Here is a 19876-nt window from a genome sequence, read left to right on the forward strand (position 1 = left end):
AAGCCATATGAGTACAGTTTTATCAGTTTCATATATTTTAATATGAGTTAATTATTCTATAATTATTTAACATTTTTGTTCTGCTTTATTTTCCTTGGTAGAGGCATCAATCAGTTTAAAACTCATACACAGGTTATATATGAGAATACAGAGAAAGCAAGAAGGTAATAATAATAATAAAATAAAATAAAAAAATAAAAACATTTCAACCATTTGATCACTCACACATTCTGAGCAGACAGGGACATCTAGTGGACAATAACACAGACCCTTCTCCATTTGAAGTACTCGAACAAGAAAAAAAGAATCATATAAAAACATGCATGTATTGTGGTTTGTCTTTCAACATAAAGTTTTGACAATTTTAATTTAAAGACATGATAATAAATTAACTCTGTATGAATTACTTCATGTCGTCCATGTAGCTATCACAACATTATCCAGTAGATGGCCTTATCTGCCAAGCTTCTTTAGGTTCTTCCATAGGGTTCTTCATATGTTCTCCTTCGAAAAGAGACGCAGCTAAAACAGAAAATGTTTATTACACCAATTTGTGTTACTCTGTATTAATAATGTGTTAATAATATTGAATTGTGATAAAATGTTTTATGGCACGTATTAACAGAGAGTATTTTACATTCTTGGTCAGGTTAGTTTAATATAAAAGCACAAAATCCTATTTAAGATTGATATTGAATGTACATGGGTTTACTTGGTGTGCTTGTATGGGATGCAAGGAGCCCCTCCTTACTCAGTCTGGGCACTGGATGCCTTACAGGACCAGGACGTATCCCTGCATTCCATTGGGAGGTCTGGGAATGTCTCTTTATGGAGTCCTTGTTAGCCGGAAGTGCTTCAAAGCTCTGTGCTGCCCATTGTGGCCTGTTTTGGTTTTGCTTTCCAGCTGCACTAAGATCCAAGGATAAGAACATCTGGGAAAATTTCTCTTATATTACTAACAATTGTTTTTTAAATAAATATGTCTGTTTTCTTCCCCCAGCAACACAGTGCCCTCTTTTTCCTCTGTGCTGCACATTTCCATGATATCCCACATGTAGTCTGATCAGTATGCATGATGTCTCTTGGTTTTGTCCTCTCTGGAGAATTCTTTGCATGCTGCTGTTGCTGATTTGTATGAGAATCAACAGCACAGTCACATGACAATTATATTAGCTTACCAAAGATTTGGCCTTGCGCAGCTTGTATGTTGAGCATGATGGTGCGTTTATAGTGTTTTCTTGTCTTATTGTAGCACTTTTTCTCTTTATCAGTCTGCAGAGATAAAGACAGCTTAACATTTTCTGCTGTAGTTTTGCTACTAACACTTTCAATATGCACATAAAAAGCACTAAAATAGTGCAGCAAATCAGTGGGTCACATAAGATTTTGTGATATTTTCTAATAACTCAGAACTCAAATATAATACTGTGGACATAAGTTTAAATATTTGATTATATTTAGTTTGTTTTTGAACGTTATGTCATGTCTTTTATGCTCACCAGGGCTGCGTTTATTTCAAAACAGTATACAATGTTATTATAATTTAAAATAACTATTTTCTATTTGAATATATATTTAAATGTAATTTATTCCTGCAATGCAAGGCTGAATTTTTAAGTAGCCATTACTCCAGTTGTCACATGATCCTTCAGAATCACTTTATTATGCTGATTAGGTGCTTAAGGAGAATTGCTTAGTGTTATTATTGTAGAAACTATTGTAGTTCACTTATGCTTATCTTGCATGCTCAACTGGGTCAAGGTTATCCAAGTAATTAAAGTGTATTGTGTCAGTGGGATGCCTGTCTGAATCTCTCCACAGTGGAAGACCTTTGGCTGATTTCACCAAGCAATTCCCATCTTTTCTCTTCCCATGGAGACCGGAGAGGACAGACTTCAACTCCCTGTGACCAGTCACAGGAAGTGACCCCACTATCCCAACTGACAATTACTTTCATCTCAGGGATAATAAACTCTTCTTTCACAGGCACCTGGAAAATATGCACCACAAAAAGATTATATTTATTCCAATCCAATAGATTAGATAAATCAGATGTTCAGCAACATCTTACCTTGGGCCTGCTAATGTGCAGCTCCTGCACAGTCTCTATGTAATGCCTCTTCTATACACCTTTTATTCAGCACAGATGCACTAAACTGATCAAAAGTGACAGTAAAGACATATATAATGTTGTCAGTGTTCGTGTATGTGCACACAGAATACATTTAAGTGTGCATGTAAAAAATTTTTTATTCATGGCATCAAAATATTCATACTGTACAATGTCAAAAATGTTTATTAATTTATTTGGAAAATTTTACAAATGGCACATATCTGAGCACATCTACAGAGGCTTCAGGGGTCAATGATTGAAAATATATAGAGTGATGTGACCCTGGGAAGGACCCTAGTGAAGTCGAGGGACTCAGCTGCTCAGAGTCTGTCTGAGATGTTTTAGCTGGTTAGCAGAGCATCTGGAGAACTAGTTTTCTAGCACCTGTTTCCGCTGGCTATCTGTCCACTTTTCAAACTGGGGCAGAGAGGAAGAGGGATAACATTTTTTTTTAAGTAAGTGCATTTCTTACCCACTTTTCAAGCAAATTTCTTCTCTCTTCAAAAAAAAAAAAAAAGTGTTCACATTTGACATGAAATATTCGACACTTATAGCAATGTTACAGTAGCTTCTCATGTTGAACAAAGCAGAAGATCATATACTAAATTAGACTGTTGGTGCCTGTACATGAGCATCGGATAGCTGATGATTTAGAGGTGTCCAGGTACACAGTTTGCTCTGCATTTTTGTGCCATCTTTCACTGAAATTCAGATGTTTCAGATTCAGGCACCACAATATTAAGAGCACTTATCAAAAATACATACCCATGTTAAGGCAAACAAATGTGCTGTGATTTTCATACTAGCAACAACAAAACGGCCTAGTTGCAGAGTGCAATACAGTACAAAAGAGAACAAATCAAATCTACCATGTGTAGTAATGTTAGCTATCATAACGAAACTATTAAATGTTTACTGATACTATATTGATGGTTTTGCTATTCCTGCTCAGTACAGTTTACCAGTCTCCATAGCAATCTCTCACTCTGTCCCGCCTCTTTCCAAACGCTGGGTATGTTGGGTATGTTCGATTCGCAAATGGTTCGTTCTTTTGAATCGGATCTTTTAAATGAATCGGTTGGAAATGAAATGGTTCACAAACCGATGCTCTAGGATTTGACTGATGGGACTAAAGTAAATTAATTTATTAACCGAATAGCGGAAATGTTATAAACAATTATTTTGTCGTTTGTATTTTTACTTTCACTTGGTTGTTTTAAAGCTTTATCGGCATGAATTTATTAAACAGATTTGTATTAATACATTTACATTTAGTCGTTTAGCAGATGCTTTTATTCAAAGCGACTTACAAATGAGGACAATGGAAACAATCAAAAACAACAAAAAGAGCAATGATATATAAGTGCTATAACAAGTCTCAGTTAGCTTAAACACAGTACATGTAGCAAGGGCTTTTAAATAATATATATATTTGAGAGATGTTAATTAATTTTAGTATTGTTTCGTGTAAACAAACTGGTTTGGGAACGTAATATAAACATCCTTAAAGAAGATTTTTTTTTTTATCAAACGACCACATGATTACATAATTAAGTCGTCATCTAAAAGAATCAATGACTCGTTTCGAACCGATTCTTCTAAATAAAATGCCCAAAAGAACCGAATCGCAAAAATCAGTAGGACTTACCACGACTAAACACACCGCCCCTCATTCGAGGCAACCACAAATCAACTTCATCTCATTTTAGTGCCGAGATGCTCCTTTGCCCCCAGTTGTCCCTGTCCATTGCAGCGATAATATCCGTGGATTAACCGAAGCCGTTATTATATTTGCATACTAATGTGTTTTTTTTTTATCACGGTCAATCCAGTGACATCAGTTCTACTATGCTTTTATACTGAGAGAGAGAGCAATGTTCGTCGGCGCGTCGTCGTCAAATGCGCGCGCCCGCACAAATCCTCCTAACCTGCAGAGAGACCATAGACTGGACTCGTATTGTTTGAGAAACGGAGTGGAGTAACGTTACCCCAAGCGAAATATCCCTGCTGGAGAGGTAAGAAAGACTTTTTATCATTACTAAAATGAATTTAGTATATAAACATGTTTTATTAAAAACAACAACAATACTCCTAAAAGAAAAGCAGGCTCTTAATTTGAAGGTAACTTAGTTTCTTTACAGCGAAGCTGCTAACGTTACGCGCCTCGATAGACAGCGGCTCATGTGGTAATAAAGGAAAGGGTTTTCTGTTGTTCGCCTTTACTTTGATAAAAAGGCGACAGTTTTTACATTTAACATAATTTTTTTATTGCGTTTTGCTAAAATCAATAAAAAGTATAAAATAAAAATCATATTTTAGCGCAGGGCATTTGTGATAGGAAAATCCTCGTTCTGCATGAAGCCGGTTGGAAGGTGGAAAGAGTTTTCAACTGGTTTTGCAAGTTAAATGTAAAAATGTCAAGCATATAAACCAAAACAATAACACAATTGAAATAATTTTGCCATTTTTCATTTTTGTGTGTACTGCGTCTCTCCCTGTGAACATCACTTTTAATGTTTTATGTTGACAATCTTGAAATAATGGGCACGGGCACTACAAAATATATCTTTTAAAACTAAAACTACATCAATAATGGATTAACTGTTTTAAAGTTATTAAATTCTAGTAGTTAAACTATCAATATTACATTTGTTTCATAAATTATATTTTTTATATTGTTGTTTATTGTTGAATTTAGACTGAAAGCATGGAACATAATTAAGTTCTGAACAAGTTAATAATGTGTTGCAGAAATTATAATATTCTGTATTCTTTTGTAATGAATACATAGTTACATTGAAGCTCCCCCAGGGTAATACTCTTATAAAGCATCTTTTATTTACTACCAGTATAAAGTGGCAGTGCTTCACCCTAACCCCAATCGTTTCCATTGTTCAATTTGAAAACATTTCCCACGCCAAGAGATCTCCAGGAAGATATTTCACGTTTGAATAAACTGTCACCCCATTCATGAATAATTCATGTTAGCCTGTTCATATCAAATGTGACATTTGGTGCTTTTTCTCCCACAGATGTACATATTATAAATGCATGGCAACCACAGTCATACCTATACTGGATAGTGGACATGAACTGAAAAAACCTGGATGTAGGACAGCAAAATGGAGAGGCACACCCTATCTGTGCAAATTTAAGTCTGGTGTCAATCAACAGATAATTAATGACGGAGCTCAGATTCTCTTGATACAACCCATTATCTCCAAGTCACAGCACAGACGGACGCGCCATGGATCTCCTTTGGGTTCTGTACTCCATGCTGACTGTATGTGTGGCCATCAATATGGACGCTACCGGTAGCCATAGCATGTTTACCTGTGAGCCAATCACATTAAGGATGTGCCAGGGCCTCGCCTACAATACCACCTTCATGCCCAACCTTCTGAATCACTATGATCAACAGACCGCTGCTCTCGCCATGGAGGTAAACCACATTACACAGGCTGACTGCTCAAATGATGTGATCAAATTGCATTACATTATCCTAGGACTAGTTTAATTATCATGCTCTATTAACTGCATGACCTCTGCATCAGTCATATGTATATATATATATATATGTGTGTGTGTGTGTGTGTGTGTGTGTGTGTGTGTGTGTGTGAGTGAGAGAGAGAGAGAGAGAGTGCGTGTGTGTGTTCTTTCCATTTTTCATTACTTATAATTGTTCAATACAACACAAAAATCAAAGCTACGGAGCCCTGCACATTACATGCTGGAAAAAATTGTAGGCTAAATCTTGTGCACGATTTACTAATTCTTTCCCTCACTGTACTAAAACGTGCACACGATTACTATTGCGTTCCCTCGATTACTGTTGCGTTCACTCGATTTACTATTTCGTTCACATCGATTTGCTAAATCGTGCGCACAATTTAGCAAATAGAAGGAATGCAATAGTAAATCGAGGGAACGCAATAGTTATCGTGTGCACAATTTATTTTTTCTTGCATGTCATGTCCGGCGGGGCTTCGTACAAAACAAACATAAACTACTATTAAACGGTAATTGAACAGTAAGAGGAAAAAACACTTTAAACCAAAGAATAAAAACAACAAACAACAACAATCACAACAGTAATAGTAATAATAATATATATAAAAAATAATAATATATTAATTATACAGATCTCCAGAGGAAGAATTTATAAATATTTTTTTAAATATACGCATTAACAGATCTGGTTTATGTGATTTCATTACATTTTAATTTCAGTAAAATAATAGCATATATATGATCAGTGTAATAACAGTGGATAATAATTTATATAGACTTGTCAAAGATTGTGTTTTTCCAGGTCTCTAAGAAGACTTTGATTTTATTTTAGAGGCTTTGTGTTAATTATTCCATGTGAATTCAGAAATCTATAAAACATATGAAATCAGATCAGTCTGTATAATTCTTTCCTAAATAGAGAGAGCAGAGAAATTTTATATAGAATAAAAAAAAATAATAATTACCATGGAGCTCTTTAATATGCAGTCTTTCTGTATTTTCCCTGCAAGTAGTTATAAATGCAAACCATAAATGTTTAAATGCATTAGTTTAAAACCTATGTACTAACAGCATCATTTTCGATTTGACCCAGTTCTTTCTTGTGCCCTGCAGATAATTCAGATCACATTACAGAAATGTTTAAAGGGAAATTAATCTTTAATCTGTCCTACGGGGATGTTGGCTTTATTTTTATTTCTGAAGTATCTTGCCGTTTTAACCCATTTTTTGGTCCTCTTTTGCATGTGGCCTTGATGAAATAAGCATCTTATAACTATTTATGTAATAAGGTTACATAAATAACCATTAAATATCTGATTGATGAATAACTTTTAATATTTTTCACAAACAACTGACATCAAGAGGTGGACTAGAAGGTGACAGTTTAAGCAGCAATTAATCTACTCAGGAACACCAGACTAAATCTTTCATGTCATCAGTTCTAAACCATTTCTTTCTTTCTGGCAGTCATGAGGGACACATGAAATTTCCTTGCTTTCAGATTCAAAATCACTGTCGGACAGTGGCAGCATCTTGCTCTGAACTCTGGGTAACCTCATTTGTGAAGAGGGACAGTTGCCTACAGGGATGGTTTCTGGGATTGTTGTGGTTGGGTGCAGTAATGGGAAGGTTCAGAGAGCATTTGAACTGAGCTTGCAAAGAGAATGCTGGGTAAATCTAACAATATAAAGCATTTCAGGTGCACTGATTGATACAGCTTGACATCTAGTTAATTTCAACTTCCTCCTCTATTTGTCAAACATGCGAAGATACATGACCTTGTCCTCATGTTATTTTTACCATGGCGTGGTGATCATTAAGGCCACCCTGCAGTTGTAATGCAGTATGACAACTCAAATTATATCAGCTATGCTTTGTTCGGGAATCATCATTTTTTCTTAGATATCTATGAGAGGTGCAATGACTTTTGTAAGTGACCTGACCTAAATAAAATAAAAAATAGGTGAACAAAATTCATAGATATTGTTTTGCATATACAAAAGGGTTAAACAGGATTATCAATACTATCATTGATGATATATATGTTAGCATAGATCATTTATGCACATTTATTAATAGATTAACCTTTAGGACGGTGTTTTTTGGAATGGCAGGGTTGCCCATTATTTCCCATCCATATCTTCTTCTTTGTCCCTTCCTCTTCTGTCTGTTTCTCTTCTCCGCTCCCTCCTCTCTCTTCATCCCTCCCCCCACACAAGGTACTGTGGTTGCTGGGGAAATGGAAACAAAAGAGCAGGCTTTCTCTCTCAGGAGGTGGTCGTCACTCGCACTCTGACCTCTCTCCCTCAGACCGGCCCGTTTATGCATCGCTGGTTTCCATGGCAGTGCAGCTGAATTCTGTTAAGGATTTAATAATAGTGACCAGTGGGAAAGGGAAAACTAGCCAGAAAGGCATATTAAAAGAAAGGCGTAAAATTAAAATTAATAGTTGTCAGTATGCTTTGAGGACTTGATCTAAACTTCGTTATTAATGAGCAAGTGGGGGTTCACTGAGAAAGGCAGATGTACTTTGGATTTATTGGAGGAGGGGGGAACCTTTGAATGGACACATTTAAAAGCTCAGGCTAGGTGACTTAGAATTTCTTCTGTTTGCCTTGTTGTTCTTCCCTTTTTGTTTTGCAACTCGGAGAGATCTAAGAATAAATCAGTGAAATACACACAACATTGTACAGTATTTTTATTTTTTGTATTTTTTTTGATACTGGTCATTGGATATTTAACTGTATGTGCTCATTTACACTTATTTTTACATTTAGATTTTCTTTACAGTCATCGCTGATGCTTTATTTATAGTTATTGCAGTGCCTTAATTACCATTTAGGATAGTTGATTTATTGTTAAGCTTGTTTTATTTATTCAGTTCTATTTATTTGTTTATGTTTTACAAAATAGTACAGCATTTGGATATTTGCCATTTATCAGCCATAAGATAAAAATGATAAAGTTAATAATTGTAGCACTGTTGAAAGTGTATTAGATCATCTCATTGGATTGATATTTGGTACAGAATTGATTGTTTAGAAAGATAATGAATGTTATCGCTGCATGTAATTTGTAACAAATTGCATTTCTAATAGCCAAACATATTTATATATAGTAGTTATGTAAGTTATGTAGCATTTTTAACAACCAAACACTAGACGTTATATTTTTTAGATTATAATTATCTACATTATTATAGCATTTTTAATTGCCAAACACTAGGAGCAGTGTTATTATATTTGTTTATAATAATTACATAAATTATTAGTTTTTATTAACAACTTAATTATTTTTAACATCCAAGTAACAAGATTTATTTAAATATTATAATTAAAAATATTAAATAAACATTTAGCATCCCTAGTTGATACACAAGAATTTAGGGCTTAAAAGGTCTCTTTCAGAAATAGAGAAAGCTATTTGAATTGAATTGACTTTATAAATGAAGTTAATTTAAATTTAATTGAGGGTATAAATGAGTCCTTGGCCTCAAGAGTGGCAAACTGACACACAGCAGCTCCAAACATTGAAAAGTGAATTTGTTAATCTGTGTTTTCAACTATATTTACAACACTCCATATATATCTATATATTTCTTTTTTTTTTTCTTTTTTTTCGGGTTGTATGAAGTGCTTCCACATCTCCCCATAGGTATATGTATAGCATGCCAGCTTTATGAAGCATTGACTCATAAATAATGCTTTGAAGCACATGCTCTCTGCCCAAACAAGAAGCAACAGTCAGTGCCTCTTCTGCCTTCAGCATATTCTGTATCTCTGTATGTTTTGAATATCCCTAAATAACTTTCTCCAATGCCCTTAAGAAACACAAAGGCACTGGAACGGACATTGATGAGTTGGAAGTGTATGTTTGCCCTTAGGACAGCAATGGACGAGATGCACACATTTAAGTTCATCAGATCACACCATTGCATGTAATGTGGGCTGACAGCATTGACGAGATAATGTTTTTCACCAGATCAGCAAATAATGGCACTAGTTTTATTTTTATCTTGCCTAAAAGCCAGAGTGTGTCCACTCAATTGAGCTCAGAATGGTATAAGACATGTCATAAGACCTTCTGTACCAACTACAGCCGCAAATGCCAGTAATGATGCATCAATAACTGTGAAGTTGCAACAATAAAAGTCAGTCACAATCAAGTTTTATGTCATTGTCTATAGCTTTACTTATAGTCCACAAAAAATATTTTAAAGGACAAACGTTCATTTGGACAGCTAGCTATGTGACGAAAACAAGCATTTTTTCCACATGATTTTATGGTCTGATGGTTAAAGCCGGTGCTCTTTGGGGTGTCATGTTAGCGGCACATCTCAATGGTATATGCTGCGTTAAATATGGATTAGGTACTTGGAAACGATTGCTGGATTTAGATGCTTTGTGTCAAAATGGGCAAGCATAATATCCATCCTAATCCCTTTTTACAGACATTTTGGGTGGTAACCTAGTGTGCTGGCAGTAGATGAACGCTCTCATTATGGATATGCATAATACATCCCGTATATATAATATAAATGTGTTGGACTCTTGCAGTTAGTTAAATGCTGGATGATTTTTATTTGCAATAATAAATAACACTGTTTTTAGCGTATTAGATCATCTCATTGGATTTAGTCTAAACGCTCAGATAATTTTCTACATATTAAGTGAAGAATTGGTTTAGTAACGTTTTGAAAGTCATCATTGTATGTCATTTGTAACATATGCCAAACATATTTGTATAATAATTATATGTAATTTTAGCATTTTTAACAACCAAACACTAGGAGGGATTTTAAATACTTTAATTGCGTAAATGATTCTAGCATTTTAATAGCCAACCAACCACTAGAAGCAATGGTATTATTTATATAGTAATTTAGCATTTTAAAACCACGGAAAATGTATATTTCTTTCTACTTTAATCTACTTTAATTACATAAATTATTATATCATTTTTATTAGGAACCCCTAGGAGGGAAATTATTTATGTATTTATTTACTTATTTACAGATATTGACATTTTCTGACACTTTTCTTCTCACCATTAGTAACTGCATAAAAAGCTTGTCATGTAGGCTCTGAATGATTGTAAGTTTTGGTCCTTTTTTTTTTTTTCAACACAAGCGGTGTCAGAACCCCCACCCGACCATCACAAAGGCCCTTACTCTGCAGGGGTGGAGGCGTTATTGTCTATCTGTTTGGTCCTGGGTGGAGTCTTTTTCATTTTCCCCCATGGGATTTGCATATTTATGTCCGGCCCCAAAGCTGGTACTACTCCCAGAATGCCTCATGGTGTAAGTGGGCCTCAGCAATAAACAGCATGTCTCCCGTCCCAAACAAAGGCCTCCTCTAAGAGGTTGAATTACACATCCAATTTTTTTTCTCATTGTACATAAGGGTGATCGAGTGACTGATAAAAAATAAGGAAGAGTCAGAGACGTGGCCTGGTGGGTTTTGTTCTTGCTTCATTGAGCACTAAAGATGCTCCTTCTGATGTTCTCAAGATGCCTGGAAATGGTTTTTGATTTCCAGAAAGTCATCAGTGATTAGTTTTTATACGTTGCTAGATTTGAATTTCTTTGTCAGGTGGTAGGCAAAAAACAGCAGCATGTTTTTCATCAGTGTTTATTTTAAGCTTTAAAACTCCAGTTAAGGCCATCCTTAAAAATATTCTTGTTTGCCGTAACCCGACCGACCCTGTCAATTTAGGACCGACTATATATATATATATCTCAAGTCGAGTCAAGTCACCTTTAATTTATATAGTGCTTTAAACAAAATACATTGCGTCAAAGCAACTTAACAACATTCATTAGGAGAACAGTGTGTCAATAATGCAAAATGATAATTACAGGAAGTTCATCATTAAATTCAGTGATGTCATCTCTGTTCAGTTTAAATAATGTTTGTGCATTTATTTGCAATCAAGTCAACGATATCGCTGTAGATGAAGTGACCCCTATTGCACAAATTGATTGGACCAACCAACACAAGTTTCGAAAACAAAACTAGGAAATTGATTTTTTTTAATACGCATCACACAGCAACTGCAGCTTCGGACACGCCCATAACATTAAATAATACTTCTGCACAATGTTTCTCTTTTTACAACAGAAATGTGAATTCTGCCAGTATTCAGACAGTCTCATGCATACAGATACGGGCTAGAATCGCCTACGTATGCGATTTTTTGTTGTTGTTGACATTTCTAATCGTAAACACGGCCATGCTGAAGCCAGCAGTAAATGTTTTGCATTATGGCAGTCCACTCTGCTTATTGTTTTTCGAGAATGTTTGTCATTGTGCACGTAACTTCACACCAATAAATCATCAGAAATATTGGTCTTTAACAATACATTGAATCTTTACATTCGTCCTGCCTGCTGTCCGTGGATTTACCTATATTTGGTGTTATTTACCTATATCGATTTTATTCAATCGATTTAATGAACACTTGTCACTCAAATCAAACATGATTTTTTTTTTCAAAAAAAGTGACAACCTAAGAAAGCAAAGTAAACGGTCTCTCATTTGTAGGTTGCATTGACACCTAGCGGTGTATGCAAGTAAAATAGTATTACCTCATTTTTTTCTTCTCACCTGAAATTCATGCAATAAACATGTTTTTTAAAAAGATTTCAATTTGTTTGTGGTCTACATAGCCTGCATCAAAATGAGGTTAGCAATGATGCGCCTGAAGGCATGGGTTGAAGACCCAGTCAGTGATGTCACAATATGCTAGTTTTTTTAATTCATACCTACATAATCACCATTACCAAAATGTTACTTTTTTTTTTTTTACATTGAAACTTGAAAAAAAACAAAAAACTATAGACCTACCTACCGACCCTTAATTTTTTTTTTTTTTTTTTTTTTTTTTTTTTACTGTTACTGCAAACCAAAATATTTTTAAGGATGGCCTAATTATAAGGACAAGCGGTATTGTCAGGACATGGCTTTTATTTGGGATTTTACTGGGACATCTGGTCATCATATATAACACACTGGAAAAAGGTCACACTGGATAGAAAACATTATTAATAATTATACACTTGAGACAAAAATGTGAGTTTTGTACTGCATCTATGTGCCTAGTGTACTATACTCCTAAAAAAAATTAAAAGCATTCACTCTTAAAATGTTCTGTCTTTCTTTGTAGAGAAAATAGGAAAATATTGATAACTCATGTTGCACTGAATAGTTTCCACTTGATGGCCACAATGTTGAAATCACATTTGCAGTTCAACCAAGTTATTAAACACAAATAAGAAGAACTTATTTTAAACTTCAGCCATTTTAAGAAACATCACCATACCATGTTACAGCTGTCAATCTGCAGTAATGCCACATTTATAGGTTCTTACATCTGGAGTGGGCAGATAACACAAATGAAGGCAGCAAAACATAAAATATGAAAATGTGAATTTAATGTATGCAAACAAAGTACATATTAGTCATCTAGCGGACACTTTTATCCAAAGTGACATAAAATTTGTGTTTTTTGTTGTTGTTGTAAAATAATAAACATTCATACTGTTAGGAAGAAACATTATTTATTTGGATTTTTTTTAACATTTAAAAAAAAAAATTAAAATGTAAATAAAAATAATTTTTTTTTCATGAAAGTTGATTCTATTCTTCATTATTAAAAACAACACTCTTTTCTATATTTTTCTGGTCAGCCCTTTCATCCTAATCTTAGAGTGATGATTTACTTATTGCACATTTACAGTATGTGGACAAAGTAAAATATCAAACAAAGCTAAAACTGTTGTTAAAATACATCTACAGTTTTGTATATCTGTATTTCTTTAAACATAAAAATATCAAATGTAAACATAGAATATATGAAGTATTTATAAAAAAAATAAAAATATTATTATTATTAATATATTATTGTATTATTTATTATAAGCACAGTTTTTTCTTGTCTGACAGCCCTTTCATCCCATGGTGAACTTGGAGTGCTCTACTGAAATTCGCCCATTCCTGTGTGCCCTTTACGCACCCGTGTGCACCGAGTACGGCCACGTGACCCTGCCATGTCGGCGCCTGTGCCAGCGTGCCAAGAGTGATTGCTACAAGCTGATGGACATGTTTGGGGTCAGTTGGCCCGATGAGATGGAGTGTAGCAGGTACAGGATCACTTTCATTAAGTTCTGCTGCACTTTATCATATCGTATCGTATCATATTCTGAAATAATACTCTGTCTCCTAGGTTTCCAGATTGTGATGAGTCTTACCCCCGAGCGGTAGACCTGCTCCCGAGCAGTGACGGGACAGAGGAATCTCCCTCATCGGTTCAGCGGGACTATGGCTTCTGGTGCCCACGAGAGCTGAAGATCGAGCCTGACTTGGGTTACTCGTTCATGGGTGTGCGCGACTGCTCGCCTCCCTGCCCAAACATGTACTTCCGTAAAGACGAGCTCATCTTCGCCCGCTATTTCATTGGTGTTGTCTCCATAGTCTGCCTGTCGGCGACGCTCTTCACCTTCCTGACCTTCCTCATCGATGTTGGCCGTTTTCGCTATCCGGAGCGGCCCATCATCTTCTACGCGGTCTGCTACATGATGGTGTCCCTGGTCTTCTTCCTGGGTTTCCTGCTGGAGGATCGCGTGTCATGCAACGCGGCTAGCCCGGGGCGTTTCCGTGCCTCCACCGTCACCCAGGGCTCCCACAACAAGGCCTGCACGCTGCTCTTCATGACGCTCTACTTCTTCACCATGGCAGGAAGCGTTTGGTGGGTCATCCTCACCATCACCTGGTTCCTGGCGGCCGTTCCCAAATGGGGAAGTGAAGCTATCGAGAAGAAGGCTTTGCTGTTCCATGCGGTGGCTTGGGGCGTCCCAGGAGCCCTTACCATCACCCTCATGGCTATGAACAAAATCGAGGGTGACAGCATGAGTGGCGTTTGTTTCGTGGGGCTCTATGATCTCATGGCTTTGCGCTGGTTCCTCTTGGTGCCTCTCGCATTGGATGTGGTCGTAGGTGTGGTGCTTCTGTTAGCAGGTATTGCCGCGCTAAATAGGGTCCGGATGGAGATTCCCCTCGAGAAGGAGAACCAGGACAAACTTGTGAAGTTCATGATCCGGATCGGCGTGTTCTCCGTCCTGTATCTGGTGCCTCTGCTGACTGTTATTGGATGCTGTCTGTATGAACAGAGCCACAGAGCAGTTTGGGAGACCACCTGGGTGCAGGAACGCTGTAGAGAGTATCACATCCCCTGCCCATTCAAGGTAAGAAGATATGGAATACTTACACTACTGTTTGGGGGGGTTCGATTATAGAAAAGTGATTTGCTATAGGCACTCTGTGAATATATCTCACGTCTAACATGATGCAGACAAACTGAAGCATAACTAAAAACTAAAGACTGCCATGGAAGTTCCAGCCTCAGCTCAGTAAAAATCTCAGTAATGATGTTTATATGTGTGTGTACATGCCTGAGGCAGCTTGGGATTGGTTTTAATGAGGCCTTGTTTACTGCCGCAGCTTCTGTTCTTTGTGATGGAGCATGTCATACAGATTTGGGCACCCTAAATAACTATTGTAAAATATTGCATTATATATACAAATATTAGCAGGACAGGCTTACCGCATTCAGAGCGGAACGAATGCTCCATCTAAAGCACTAAAAGAGAGAGTTTGTATTAGATAAAGAAGAGGACAGACACTTGTGTTGACTGCAGCTATGTTTATGCCGTTGGCAATTGTGCAGTGAGCTGAGATAAAGCACTTCCCATCCACACAATCGCACGCACACACAACCCAAGGCTAAACTGACATACACAAATACGCTCTCGCACACACTGCATGAGGTCATGAGCAACGGCGAGATCCGCAAGGGAAGAATGTTCCTGCATGTTCTGATTCCAAATCCGGTTTCACCTGTTCTTATGTTGCATACTAAGCAAAAGTGTACTGCTGTTGTCTTCACAGGTCGAACAAACGAGCAAGCCAGATATCGCCTTGTTCCTCATCAAGTACCTGATGATGCTGGTGGTGGGAGTCCCCTCAGTGTTTTGGGTCGGCAGTAAAAAGACCTGCTTCGAGTGGGCCAGTTTCTTTAATGGACAGCGCAGGAAAGAGTGAGTTTCGTTGGAGAATGCTTGGAGAATTTATCCCATTATTGTTTAGGGATACAGTGCAATGTTGTGTGATTCAAAAAGCTTTTTCAAGAAACACAAACTGATAAAGGCCTTGAAAGTCATTTCAAGTAGAGATGTAACAAAATTCAAATTCAAACTGATTTTATTTATTTATACACTTCCGTTCAAAGGTTTGGGGCCAGTATGTTTTTTTCATTAGAAATTAATACTTTTATTCAGCACGCAATTTTACCTTGATTATAAATGTTTCTTGAGCACTAAATTAACATATTAGAATGATAAAGGATCATGTGACATAAAACTGGAGTAATGACTGCAGAAAATTCAGCTTTGCCATCACGGGAATAAATTGTATTTTAAAATAAACGCTTAAATGATTCATTGTGATTAATCACATCCAAAGTAAATGTTTTTGTTTACATAATATATATGTGTGTGTGTGCTTTGTTTATGCATGATGTATATATAAATACAAATAAATATGAATATTAATGAATATATACATGTAAATATTTTCAAGATATATGCTGTATGTGTGTGTCTTTATTTATACAGAATAAATATACACAGTACATACAGTATGTATATTATGTAAACAAAACATTTATTGGATGAGATTAATCACGATTAATGGTTTGACGGTACTAATTAAATTACATTGAAATAGAACACATTTCTTTTAAATTGTAATAGTATTTAATTGTACTGCTTTTACTGTACTATTTTAAGAAATAAATGCAGCTTTGGTGAGCATGATGAATTCTATATAAAACTTTGTACAAATCTTACTAACCCTACATTTTTGAATGGTAGTGTAGTTAGTCAATTAATTTTTTAAATATATGAACTCACAATTAAAATCATTTAAATACTACATGTAAATCTAGGCATCAGAGCATCATAAATTACAGTATGAATAATTTATATTCATTTTGTGATATTTTTTGTTTTGTTTTTAAAGATTAATTTTAACATTATAATTTTAAAAAGTAATTTAAATTAAATAAATCAAGAAAATTAGCATAAACAATTAAATATCAACATTTTTGTCTAGTATAATCCATTACCAAAAATGGTTCAGATATATATAGTGTATCTCCCACGTGCATTTTGATAAAATTCCTACTATTGGTGCATAGACCTGCAGTGCAATGAAGACACTTTAAGCAGGACATAAAGTAGCCACAGGAAATAGTTCAATAAGTGTGTGCTGTCTCATAGAGGTTAGTGTAAAGGCTTCCTCTCCACAAACCCCAGTCCCTTATATCAGGGCATTAACCTCCTCTCCTCCCTCTCCCACCCCTCCTCTTTTCTTCATTTCGACTACTTTATGCCTCTGCTTCCCCCTCTCTCTTCCTTTGCTCCTCTGTTGCTCCCTTCCCATGCCTTTTGCCATGTTTCTCCCCCATCTCTTCCACACTCAGCAGCATGGTGCACGAGAGCAGGCAGGTGCTGCAGGAGCCCGACTTCACCCAGCTCCTCCTCAGGGACCCCAACATCCCAGTGGTGAGGAAGTCTCGAGGCACCTCGACACAGGGCACCTCCACCCATGCCTCTTCCACACACCTTGCCATGTTGGACGAGCCCCCCAGCGCCAGCACCAGCCACGCGGGGAGCATGCGCAGCAAATCAAGCAGCTTCCACGGCAGTCTGCATCGCTCCAGAGACGAGAGGTGAGGCATCGCAGTTATAATTCAATCTCACGAGTAGTAATTCGGAGGATGTTTTTAGCGTATTTGGAACAGATTTTTGGGGATCTTTCATTTTTAAAGTTAGTTAGTGTATTTATTAAGACATGCAAGAAACGGGAAATACATAGAACTATGTAAATTAATAAAGTGCGCTGTTGACATGGATTATGTGCTTTGAACCTAAAACCTTCCAAATACTAGCCTAGAAACTCAATATTAGAGTTATCATGAAATGCAAGTAACAACAGATTTTGTTTTAATGCAACGCACATTTGAATTAAATCAATAATCAGAAAAGAAAAAAAAATGAGGGCAGGGACTTTTGCATGTTGCAGTGATTTTGGGGATCTGTAAAATGCCAGTCAGACTGTTTAATAAACATGCAAAAACAAGTGATGCATAATTTGTGAATGAAACTTGTTTTAAGAAAACCTATACAAATAATGTGCAAAGTGGTCATGCATTGTGGGCTTTGAACCTACAACCTTTCAATTAATAGCCTGAATATCCAATATTAAACTTAATGAAACTGAAGCAGCGAAAACCTTTTTTCATTATTGCTAAATACATCTAAATGAAACCGGTCATAGAAAAAGACATAAAATATGAGGGTGGGGATGTGGTTCTATCCATATGTTGTTGATTGGATTTAAAGATCTGTCCGTTAAACTCAAAATTATTATTATAATTTTTTTTTTTTGCATAATTTTGTTACGATTTCTGGAGATCTGCAAAATCCCAGTTAGATTAGACTGTTTAATAAACAGTAAATTCATGCAAAAACATATATTGCATAATAATAAAGTTATAAGAAATCCTATACAAATCTTGTGCATAATGGTCATGCATTGTGGGCTTTGAACCTACAATCTTTCAATTACTAGCCTATATATCCAAAATTAATTAATAACTTGGTTCTAAATATATTTAATTTTGGTCAGAGTTTGAGATACAAATATCAATGTTGATAGCGCAATGGCAGTTTAATAATTGTAAAAGTCTGGCCAACATACATCACCAGATCAAGTGACATTTTGATTAAACATTACAGGGTTGAAAAAAAATGTATAAATAAAAACCCACATGTGAAACCCACATCTGCCTCTCTGATCAAAGATCTGAACATCACTGAATCTCTTCCATTATGTTTCCCATCAGGTACACAGCTTGTAGTTATCGTGGCGTTGAGGAACGTCTCCCTCACGGGAGCACCCTGCGCCTTAATGATCCGCTCCAGCACTGTGGCATCAACCGTCTCGACAGCCATTCACGGCACGGCAGCCTTCAGCGCCTGGAGAGCCAATCACGACACAGCAGCATGCGAGACCTCACCATCACAGCACAGGCCGTCCAGAGCAGCCCTGGCAACGGCATTCACCGCGTCAAAGAGGAGGATGCCACCAAGGCGTGAACTTTCACATGGCAGGAAATAGAGACCAAATGAGTAAAGAGAACATGGACTCTTCTGGCACAAACTCCTCATGATGGATGGCACAAACTACACAGTGTGCCATGTACGTTTCCTGGGAATTGAACCCATGACCTTGCAGGTGTTAGCATTTTGACTATACCAACCAAACACTTGAAATCTTTAGCTGTACACTACTATTTGAAAGTGTGGGGTCAGTACTTTCTACAGATTTCTATTTCAAATTAATGCTGCTGATCAAATAAATGCAGCCTTGCTGAGAATAATAAACTTTTTTTCAAATCTTACCGGCCCTTAAACATTTGAACGGTAGTCTATGTATGTACTGTTATCTTTTCTCAAGTAAAATCTGTGTGGAACCTCTCTTATTAAAGGCTTCCTATAATAACAGGGTCAAACGTAAGGGCTTTCTAATACGTCATCATTCTGTGATGTATAGAGGCACTTGCTATTTTATTTACTCCCATGTTTTAGGAGTTGTTTCACTACTGATGTGGTTTTGAATGTTTCTTTCCATTGTTTGTTGCACTTTTGACTTCACTTTTGTTTTGTAGAACAGAACTAGTGATGTATATGGACATCTCCGCACATATTTAAATAGACAGTTCACCCAAAAATGAAAATTTCTTCATCATTTACTCACCATTGTTACATTTCAAACTTGTATGATTTTCTTTTTTTTCTGTGGAAGACAAAAGAAGATGTTTAGCAGAATGTACGAGATTCACATTTCCATACAATGATAGTGAATAGTGATGAAGGGCTGTAAAGATACAAAAATGACAAAAAGCAAAATAAAACATAAACAACTCACTTGTATGTATTCAGTCAATAATACTTTCCAATGCCAAGTGTTAATTGTTTCCAGTGCCAATGTCCTAAAGTTGAGGGTGCGAAAATGAAAAGAAAAAAACCTAAAAAAATATATGTATCATCAGCCATTTTAGAATAGAAATATTAGGCATTTTTCAAACTGAAATTGGCAAACTGAAGTTCTTCTCTGTTGAGTTCTAGCACTG

General features: G+C 36.3%; 1 protein-coding gene and 1 pseudogene across 3 annotated transcripts; one reads left to right on the forward strand and one right to left on the reverse strand.

Annotated features, from left to right (window-relative positions):
* Window positions 1-221: 221 nt before the first annotated feature.
* On the reverse strand, window positions 222-2882 carry LOC113037915 (F-box only protein 16-like; annotated as a pseudogene).
* Window positions 2883-3777: 895 nt separating this feature from the next.
* Window positions 3778-19670, forward strand: LOC113120823 (frizzled-3-like). 3 transcript variants are annotated; one of them, XM_026290898.1, is made up of 7 exons: window positions 3778-4128; window positions 5146-5555; window positions 13567-13763; window positions 13847-14864; window positions 15568-15716; window positions 17162-17410; window positions 18587-18839. In XM_026290898.1, the coding sequence occupies exons 2-7, from the start codon at window positions 5361-5363 to the stop codon at window positions 18837-18839; spliced, it is 2061 nt and encodes a 686-aa protein (XP_026146683.1). In that variant the 5' UTR covers window positions 3778-4128; window positions 5146-5360. The 3 variants fall into 3 exon arrangements, with proteins under 3 accessions (XP_026146683.1, XP_026146684.1, XP_026146685.1); XM_026290899.1 differs by lacking the exon at window positions 3778-4128 and having other exon boundaries at window positions 5361-5555; window positions 18587-19670; XM_026290900.1 differs by lacking the exon at window positions 3778-4128 and having other exon boundaries at window positions 5361-5555; window positions 17165-17410.
* The last annotated feature ends 206 nt before the right edge of the window (window positions 19671-19876 follow it).

The sequence above is a fragment of the Carassius auratus genome, chromosome 20 (genome assembly GCF_003368295.1).
Source record: "Carassius auratus strain Wakin chromosome 20, ASM336829v1, whole genome shotgun sequence".
Lineage (NCBI taxonomy): Eukaryota > Metazoa > Chordata > Actinopteri > Cypriniformes > Cyprinidae > Carassius > Carassius auratus.